The 10,205-nt window shown below is 36.7% G+C and overlaps 2 protein-coding genes across 2 annotated transcripts; both read left to right on the top strand.

The window, feature by feature from the left end:
- Positions 1-1,370: 1,370 nt before the first annotated feature.
- LOC145006735 (uncharacterized) lies at positions 1,371-2,528 on the top strand. The gene is made up of 4 exons (XM_078965792.1): positions 1,371-1,562; positions 1,644-1,893; positions 1,976-2,025; positions 2,118-2,528. The coding sequence occupies exons 1-4, from the start codon at positions 1,371-1,373 to the stop codon at positions 2,526-2,528; spliced, it is 903 nt and encodes a 300-aa protein (XP_078821918.1).
- Positions 2,529-4,649: 2,121 nt separating this feature from the next.
- HSL1 (HAESA-like 1) lies at positions 4,650-8,861 on the top strand. The gene is made up of 2 exons (XM_078962701.1): positions 4,650-7,711; positions 8,083-8,861. The coding sequence occupies exons 1-2, from the start codon at positions 5,089-5,091 to the stop codon at positions 8,472-8,474; spliced, it is 3,015 nt and encodes a 1,004-aa protein (XP_078818827.1). The 5' UTR covers positions 4,650-5,088; the 3' UTR covers positions 8,475-8,861.
- Positions 8,862-10,205: the final 1,344 nt, after the last annotated feature.

Below are 10,205 nucleotides of genomic sequence, written 5' to 3' on the forward strand. Positions count from 1 at the left end.
AAGCTCGCTCATCATGTAGTAAAAAGCTTTGCTTGGATTGGGTAGAAAAAGGAGGAATAGGTGTTGTTGACGGTGATCAAGTTGACCTTGTGACTACTAATGTTGACATAGAAATGGTTGAAAAATCAGTGAATGAAGGTGTAGAGGAGGGGAAACCTATTGAAAATAAGGGTGTAGAGGAGGGGTGTACTGCTATGAATAAGCAACACCAATCAAATGAAGTCCCTTTTGAAGACAACTATAGTGTAGAAGAGGAAATGTTGGAAGATTTTGACCCTTTCTATGGGGTTGAATTTAATGAAAGTATTCCAAAAAAATCATCCAACATAGCTGATGTAGATGCAAGTAGTGATGATGATTCAAAGAGCAGTGAAGACAACAATGAAGATAGTGACTTTATGGTTGATGAAGATAACCTAATTCCGGATATTGAAGTAGACATGGAGAATGTTCACATGAGTATAGACACAGATGCAGAGTACTTAGGGAGTGAGTATAAGTTTCATAAGGGTAATGATGTTCAAGAGGAAGTAGAGGATATAGAGGTTATTAACAATGATGAATGGGATTCTATGGGTGAAGACTCAGACAATGATAGGAAAAGAAGGGAAATCATCAAACAGTTAGGCAAGGAGAGAATGTGTTCTCATGGTGAAGTGCACAAGGTGGCCTTCCATGTAGGATAAAAATATAACTCAAAAAAAGAACTAAAGGAAAATTTTGATAAGCATGCATTGGAGACTATAAGAAATATTTGTTTTACAAAAAAATAACAATCATAGGTTGACATCTGTTTGTAAGGGAACTGTGGTAGTCAATGCAAGTGGGGTTGGTGGACCTACTACAAAAAAGGTAAAGGGCAAAGAAGTAATTGAAGAAAAGGTCAAGTGTACTTGGAGACACCACGCATCTAGGGAAAATGATAATGCGTACTGATTTGTAAAGACATATAATCGCAATCACATCTGCCTTCAATCCAGAAAAATCAAATCTTGCATTGCCACCTTCATTTCGAAACAGATTATGGATAAGATTGAATCAAATCCTGGAGTGCCAATTCGTGCAATTCAAGAGGAGCTAAAGAGGAAGTATGAGGTTAGTATTTTGGGTGACAAAGTTTTTAGGGCTAAAGCTCTTGCAACAAAAATGGTGGTCGGAGACTATACCAAAACAGTATGCAATTTTAAGAGATTATGTGTTAGAGTTACAAGCAACAAATATGGATACAACTGTAAAAATTCAAGTGGAGTCTGAGCCTAACTGTAGCAACTCAACCAGGTAATTCAAAAGGATGTATGTGTGTTTAGGAGCTTTAAAGAAAGGGTTTAAGATTGGGATGAGGGATTTTTTTGGGTTTGGATGGTGCATTCATGAAAGGACCATTCCTAAGTCAGATTCTTACATTTGTTGGGGTTGATTCCAACAATGGAATCTATCCCCTAGCATATGCAATTGTGGAGACTGAGAACACTGATAGCTGGAAATGGTTTTTGGAATGTCTTGGAGATGACTTGGACATGCATGCTAACTCAAACTTCAAATTTATCAGTGACAAACAAAAGGTACTTTTATGGTTAACATATTTTGCTAGAAAACTAACTTATACTTATATACTAATTTAGCTATTTACTTCATGTAAACAGGGGCTCATACCTGCTATTGCACACATATTTCCTTGTGCTGAGCATAGGTATTGTCTAAGGCATATCTATGAGAATATGAGAAAAGTATGGAGGACTACGGAGTACAAGGAACATTTGTGGAATTGTGCTAAAGCCACAACCATCCCGGAGTTTGAAACACTGATGAGAGAGTTCAGATCCTATGACGTGGAAGCATATGAATGGCTTATAAACATCCCTCCCCATTATTGGGCTAGAAGCCATTTCTCAGGTAATTACTTATTTCTATAACTTTATATATTTTCATTATTTCCCATTGATTTTACTTACCAACATGTACTATATAATAACAGGTAGGCAATTTCAGATATGTTGTTCAATAATTTGTGTGAAGTTTTCAACAGTAAGCTCGTATAAGGAAGGGATAAACCAATAATAACCTGTTTGGAGTTCATAAGGGAATATCTTATGAAAAGAGTATGTAATGTGATGAAGCTTATAAAAAAGTGCATAGGTCCACTAACACCTACTGGTGAAAGGTTGTTACAGGCAAACATATCAAGTGCTTCACAATACACTGCAAGATGGAATGGAGTAGGTAAGTACCAGGTTAAAGGGCCATGGCATGATCAACATGTTGTGGACATGGGGCAAATGACTTGCAGCTGTAGGAAATGGGAGTTGACAGGCATGCCTTGCAAGCATGCAATTACAACAATCAATGAAATGGCAGACAATGGTGAGCAAGTAGGAGAACTGTACACCTATGTGCATAAGGTGTATTGGCTAGAAACATGGAAAAGCATGTACTATTTCACAGTCGACCCTATCAAAGGAAGGAGCATGTGGCCTAAGAGTGATTATCCAACAACCCTTACCCCTCCACCACACCACAAGCAGCCATGAAGACCAAAAAAGAAAAGGAGGAAGACTGCTGATGAGAAGAGTGTAAGCCAAAGTCAGAAAGAGAACCCACAACAAGGTCAATGTGAAAGTCAGAAACTAACTAGGAAATTTGTGAGTGTCAATGTAGTAAGTGTAAGAACAAGGTCCATAATGTCAGGACATGCAAGGGTAAGGGGGGAATGAAGGTACCAGTCAAGCAAATGAAGTTTGAAGTGTTGCAAGGGTAGGCTACTAGATTTTGTGTTTTATTTGTGGTTGTAATAGTTGGTAATGTTTTAAAACTATAGTTATTAAGTAATATTTATGCCCTTTGAACTTGGTTATGTAATGGTTATGCACTTTTGAACATGGTTATGCAATTGCTATGTAATTTTGGTACTGCTTAATGGTAATGTTTGGTTTTTGTTTTGTTAAAGAAGCTTTTGGTAATGTACTTTCTGGTATTCTGTTATAGTTAACATCATAGTCAATATTTAACATTTTCAGCATTACACCATACACTATTATCATAACCATTTCAACTGAGACAATTTATAACAAAAACTATTGAGACAATTTATAACAAAAACTAACACTTTCATTAAAACAAGTTACCAGTGATAACCAAAAACTAACACTTTCAACTTACAATTTATAACAAAAACTAACACTTTCAGCTTACAAAAACCAACACCAAAACACAAGATTACAACAATCTTCCAAAAACTACACCCTAACATGTAAGCCCTAATTCCTAAAGTAGATAACCAAAAGAAGCAGAACCTAGCTTATAACCAAATATATCTTGAGTTTTGTTGAATCACGTTGCATATTCCCCAAATCTAGCTCATGCATGTTGATTGTTCTCAGCAATCCTGATATTATAGCTGTCAATCTTGGACATATGAGGGGGGGGGGGGGGGGAGGGGTTCAACCCACCCAATAAATCCACATTTTGAATCTTACAATTATACAAAAAAGTGGATGGATTATTAAATCAAAATTGTTGACCTAATTTTGCACATTGTTACCTGTTTAGGGCATACAAAGAAACAACGATCAGGGTTTAAATCTGTCCAAGAGGTTCGCACAACAACATCTCTTCCACAAAAGCACAGTTGTTGCACCATTGTGAGTAAACAAAGAAATCGATCAACAAAGAAAGGGTAAGAGAGAAATATGCATTGTCTGAATGAAGATGAAAGAGAAGAGAGACGTTGTGGGTTGGGTCTTAAAGGAGTTTTCAAACCACAGGGACCAATAGATGAAAAGACGAAATTACCCTCACATGGAGGGCACATGCTACACTAAACGGAAGGAAATAGACGGGAGTTAACTCCAGGGACCAAAACCACAATAAGTTTCATATTTTGGACCAACCATGCAACTTGAAAACATTTTGGATCTTATCCATAATTTTTGGATAACCACAAGGACGAAAAATGTAGTTGTGACTTTTTGGTATTTATGTCATCTTCTAACTATTGGCCAAATCATAAGTAAGAACTAGTTGTAAGACTTTGGTTATGATCACCTAGTCGGTGAGACAAAGCTTTCATCTACTGGCACGACAATTATTTCGGACACATGCTACATGTTATTGCCGTGCAACTGTCTATTGACTGGATTTTTTTATCAACTCTTGTTTGATAATAACTTAAACATAAAAAAAAACCTTAATTTTACAAAATGCATATTTTAAATTAAAATTATATGTGCGGTTGAAATACAATTATATATCATTCAACATCAATGCACTATTTACACGACATTTAAGAAAATTTAATAGTCAAAATATGCATTTGAATTCATATAAACGACACCATTATATATGCCAAAATTCATATTAAATCCCAATTTGCATGTTTTTATTATCAAGCACTACATAATATCGACATGGATCCATAGCTTTCCCAAATCTTGCTTTAAATAAAACTATATTATTATGTTTATAGTTATTGAGTGTTTTCTTTTCTTTGAATAAAAATATACTAAATAATAGATAGAAAAGGAATATTATTAAACAAACAACAAAAAAGGGGAATATATAGAATTGAATACAAAATCCAAATTCATGTTTCTCCTCTTTTGCACCATATCATCATCATCGTAATCAACCCCAACCCCCACCCCGACCCACCCCACTTCCCACCCCCCAAAAAAACACACACAAACACACATAATCACACACTCTCTCTTTACCATCTCTGTGTAACTGAAGCCTCCGTCGCAGGCGCTTCCTTTTCCCCGTAGAAAACCCACTGTCGGCTGCCCTTTTCACACCTTTTTCTTCTCTGTTCTTCATCCAACATCCAATTAACTTCGCACAATAAAGCACCATCTAATCATAATTAACTCCTCACTCCTCGTGATTTGTACCTCCGTCTCTTTCATGGACCACTGTGTCTGTCCCCATTTTCATATATACATTCACTCTTTTCTGTTTTTTATTCACTTGGTGGAGTAATTTCATGATATGATGTGGGTTCGGGTGTTTATTTCACAATTTTCTTGTGAGTTTGTGTTTTAGAGGTTTGTTTTTGAATCATTCGTTTCGGAAGAATTCAACCACCTGAGAGAAATGTCACGCTCTCTTTGTTTTGTTTCGTTTTTCTTGTTCTGGATGCGTTTTGGTCTTTGTTTGAATCAAGAAGGGCGTTATCTGGAACAGCTGAAGCTTGGATTTGATGACCCAGATGGGTTTTTCTCCGACTGGAATGATTCCGCCGGCGATACCCCTTGTTATTGGACCGGTGTTACTTGTTCTGAATCAGGAACTCGGTTTGTTGTCTCTGTTGATTTATCAAATGCCAATGTCGCCGGTCCTTTTCCGTCTGTTCTCTGCCGTCTTTCAGGCCTGAAGTTTATCTCTCTTTACAATAACTCCATCAACGGCACACTTTCCGACGATCTGTCGACTTGTCGGAGTCTTGTTCATCTTAATCTTGCTCAGAACCTGCTCACTGGTACACTCCCGCACAGCTTGCCCGAGCTTCCAGAGCTAAAGCACCTTGATTTAACAGGAAACAACTTTTCCGGCAACATTCCGGCGAGCTTCGGGTTGTTTCAGAAGCTTGAAGTGATTTCTTTAGTCGATAATCTCATGGACGGGAAGATTCCAGCTGAGCTCGGTAACATTTCGACATTAAAGCAGCTTAATTTATCATACAACCTGTTTTCTCCCGGTCAGATCCCGCCGGAGCTCGGAAACCTTACCAACCTCGAGGTGTTATGGCTCAGCGGCTGCAACCTTATCGGACCGATTCCCGACTCTCTGAGTCGACTCAGTAAACTCGTGGATCTTGACCTTGCTATTAATAAACTCACCGGTCCGGTACCCATTTCGATTACCGACCTTTCAAATGTTGTCCAGATTGAGCTTTACAACAACTCCTTCACCGGTGAGTTACCGGCGGTGGGGTGGTCGAAGATGACGGCATTGCGGCTGCTTGATATTTCGATGAACTTATTCACTGGGTCGGTGCCGGAGGAACTATGCTCTTTGCAGCTTGAATCGCTTAATATTTATGAAAACGAACTCGGAGGTAACTTTCCTGAAATCATATCGAACTCCAGTAATCTTTACGAGTTAAGATTGTTCGGAAACCGATTTTCCGGCAGCCTGCCGAAAAACCTTGGAAAAAACTCACCTCTTACATGGCTAGATGTGTCTAATAATCTTTTTACCGGTGAAATTCCTGCAACGTTATGTGAAAAGGGTGCTTTAGAAGAGCTTCTAATGATACACAACTCGTTTTCCGGTGAGCTTCCGTCGAGTTTGAGCAAATGTCGGAGCTTGAAACGTGTCCGTTTAGGATACAACAAGATTTCCGGCGAAGTTCCCGCAGGTTTCTGGGGACTTCCCATGGTGTCATTACTCGAGCTCGCTGAAAACTCCTTCTCAGGCACAATCGGAAAAACCATCGCCGCAGCGGGGAACTTGTCAACCCTGAACATCGCCAACAACAAATTCTCCGGCGATTTACCAGATGAGATCGGGTTTCTCAACAATTTAATCGAATTCTCCGGTAGTAACAACCAATTCTCCGGCTCATTACCTGCCACCATTGTTAACATTCACCAGTTAACCAAGCTCGACCTCCACAACAATGGATTCTCAGGTCGAATCCCAACCGGAATCAATTCTTTGAGAAAACTAAACGAACTAAATCTAGCAAACAACAAATTCTCCGGCAACATCCCAGACAAAATCGGCGAATTATCCGTCTTAAACTACCTCGACCTCTCCAGCAACCAATTCTCCGGCAAAATCCCAACCGGATTACAAAACCTCCGGCTAAATCAACTCAATCTATCAAGCAACAGTCTCACCGGAGATATCCCACCAGTATACGCCAAAAAAATCTACATCAACAGCTTCTTAGGCAACCCAGGTCTCTGTGGCGACATCGAAGGTTTATGCGACGGAAAAAACGTCACTAAAAACACCGGTTACATTTGGTTACTCCGTTCCATTTTTGCCCTCACTGGTATCCTTCTAATCTTCGGTCTTTGTTGGTTCTACTTTCGTTACAAAACCTTCAAATCCAACAAAGAAGCAACCACAATCGATAAATCAAAATGGACATTAATGTCATTTCACAAGCTAAGTTTCAGCGAATACGAAATCTTGGGAGCTTTAGATGAAGACAACGTGATCGGAACCGGAGCGTCCGGAAAAGTCTACAAAGTCGGGTTAAGCAATGGTGAAACTGTCGCGGTTAAAAAGCTTTGGGCCGGGTCAAAACCGGGTGGGTTTGACGATGAGGATGTTGAAAATGGGTACTCGGGTCCGGGTCATGATAACGGGTATGAAGCTGAAGTGGAAACATTGGGAAAGATTCGACATAAGAATATTGTTCGATTATGGTGTTGTTGTTCTACAAGAAATTGTAAGCTTTTGGTTTATGAGTATATGGTGAATGGTAGTTTGGGGGATTTGTTACATAGTAGTAAAAGTGGGCTGCTTGATTGGCCGGTGAGGTATAAGATTGCGGTGGACGCCGGCGAGGGGCTGGCGTATTTGCACCATGATTGTGTTCCGGCGATCGTTCATCGGGATATTAAATCGAATAACATTTTGTTGGATGCTGATTTTGGAGCACGTGTTGCTGATTTTGGAGTTGCTAAGGTTGTTGATGGGAACGATAAAGCCGGAAAATCAATGTCGGTTATTGCGGGTTCATGTGGTTATATTGCTCCAGGTAATTTCATACTTTTGCTTATTCACTAATGTATAACTTTTAATGCATCATGTACAAGTTAACCATGCACAAGTCCATCGGATTATCTTATCAAAATAGCTTGTACTTTTCCTTTAGCTCTAGGGAATGTTTAGATGGTCCACTTTACCAATAAGGATCTAACACAAATGTACAACTGTCATTGCAAAATGTACAGTTTGATAATGCATTGGATCTTGTATCCAAACAAAGGCATTTATTGTTAACCATATCCAAAACTGTTTTGGATTTGAATAGTTTTCATTTAATGCATAGGGTACAAGCTAGTGTAGCATATTGTACAAGTTGGTACAACATGATTGCTAATCTTTTTGTAACTTTTGTGTTTACAGAATACGCATATACATTACGCGTGAACGAAAAGAGCGATATCTACAGCTTTGGTGTTGTAATTCTCGAACTGGTAACTGGAAAACTTCCAGTTGACCCAGAGTTCGGAGAAAAAGACCTGGTCAAGTGGGTCTGCACCACGTTAGACCAAAAAGGTCTGGATGTGGTGCTCGACCCAAAACTTGACTCATGTTTCAAGGAAGAAATATGCAAAGTGTTGAATATTGGGCTCTTATGTACAAGCCCACTTCCTATTAATCGCCCATCAATGAGAAGAGTTGTGAAAATGTTGCAAGAAATTGGGTCGGTAAATCCTATGAAATTTGGGTCAAAAGACGGGAAATTAACGCCGTATTATTATGATGATGTGTCGGATCATGGTAGTGTTGTTTGAAGTCTTGTTGTGGGATCGATCTGTTTCTTGATGCAATGATGAGTTGTACGGTACAAGGCGTCGTGCGGTTGTTTCGGGAGATTGGTTTTCGTTTATGGATGTTGAAAACGGGTTGTGGGCCGGGTCTCTTTTGTTGTAAATCGTTTGGTTTTTAGTGCATGGACGAGTTGTACGGTACAATCAATGGAAGCATGAAAGAGGGTAGGAGTTGGGTTTTGGTGTGGGGAGGGATAATGAGTTTTGGTTTGTAAGGTGAAGTATGTAATGAGTTAGGAAATATACAAGTTTGGCATTTATATTTGCTTTCAAAGTATCATTATTATTATTGTTTACGAAAGTTAAAATATGTTTGCTCATATATATTTTAGATAAAGTACTCATTTTTTATTTGTTTGTATGGGCTAGGTTAGCTCAATTTAATTGTACTTTTTTTTTTCTTTAACTAAGAATGTGTAATGTGTTCGGAGACCTGACGAAAAATATCACATAAAAAGAAAACATCTCAGGTCATACCTTAAAATCTTTGTATTTCAAACATCTAGTACCTCTTAACAAACTTTGAACTAATTTTGTTTATCATCAATAACCATCTTTACCATTTATTTTCTATTTTGATCTTTCTATTCTTTTTATTTATTTATTTATTTATTTATTTATTTTTTATTTTTATGTCTTGGTATGATAAAAGTAACATGTAGTTTGTAAGAAACAAGTGCTAAATTAAGATATTAAAATTCAAATTCTTAAATATATATGATCTAAAACTAAACATTAAAAACTTTTTAAGAAATACCTCAAAATAATCATGTAATTGTCTCTCAAACAGTCAAACTCCACTTCAAACAGTTTTGATTTTAGATTGTATGATAAATAAATAAGAAGACTAATATACAGCACATATAATATTTTCTATTTTTTTATTAATATTAGATTATAATATATAATCACGAAGTTCAAAATTTGAAATATTAATAAAAATATTGAGTATTTTGAAATGAAATACATTTATTGGAATGTCTAGAAATAAATGCAAATCTTGTTGGTGTAGTATATTTATTAATCGTGCTATTTCATTATTATTAACTATTACAGCATTGATGTCGTAGGGTCGTTCATCGAATTTGAATCGGATCGAACTGAAGCAGTGAAACAGGGTTTCAGAATAAAAGAATGAACTTATTGCGTCAAAAAATCAGTTTGCTTTCTAATTGCTTTACATTAAAATTTTAGAATATTAAAAATGGTTAGATTTCAAAACAATACTAATATACTATTAACTTAAACAAAGGAAAAAATGATTAAGTAAAGCAATACATATTTTTAATCCATTTAAGAGAATATCCGGCAACAATAGTAATTTAAAAATCCAATTGAGCCACAATATATATATATATATATATATATATATATATATATATATATATATATATATATAGACACACACACATTAGATGTGTACCTGCGCAAAACAGCGGCGATAAATAGTTTTTTTGGTGAATAATTTCTCACGGGAAAATAATTATTAGATTTTGTTATTAGTTATTATGTAATAGGAAAAATTACCACTTTTAATTAAAATATTTATGTTTAAACTTATATTTATATTGTATGTTCATACATTTGATGTAAATTAATTATTATATGTATCTAGTTTAAAAAATATAAATTAACTTATATTGATGAAATTAATATTTTAAAATTGCTATTTTGCTCTAAAATTAATGTTTTAAT

The sequence above is a fragment of the Lactuca saligna genome, chromosome 7 (assembly GCF_052625555.1).
Source record: "Lactuca saligna cultivar CGN05327 chromosome 7, ASM5262555v1, whole genome shotgun sequence".
Classification (NCBI taxonomy): Eukaryota; Viridiplantae; Streptophyta; class Magnoliopsida; order Asterales; family Asteraceae; genus Lactuca; species Lactuca saligna.

Bases quoted from the DNA above. Each gene is read 5' to 3' on its own strand.
- LOC145006735 (XM_078965792.1), top strand. From the start codon at position 1,371: ATGAAAGGACCATTCCTAAGTCAGATTCTTACATTTGTTGGGGTTGAT. The intron at 1,563-1,643 runs GTACTTTTATGG...TCATGTAAACAG, and splicing joins TTATCAGTGACAAACAAAAG to GGGCTCATACCTGCTATTGC. The intron at 1,894-1,975 runs GTAATTACTTAT...ATATAATAACAG, and splicing joins GGCTAGAAGCCATTTCTCAG to GTAGGCAATTTCAGATATGT.
- HSL1 (XM_078962701.1), top strand. From the start codon at position 5,089: ATGTCACGCTCTCTTTGTTTTGTTTCGTTTTTCTTGTTCTGGATGCGT. The intron at 7,712-8,082 runs GTAATTTCATAC...TTGTGTTTACAG, and splicing joins ATGTGGTTATATTGCTCCAG to AATACGCATATACATTACGC.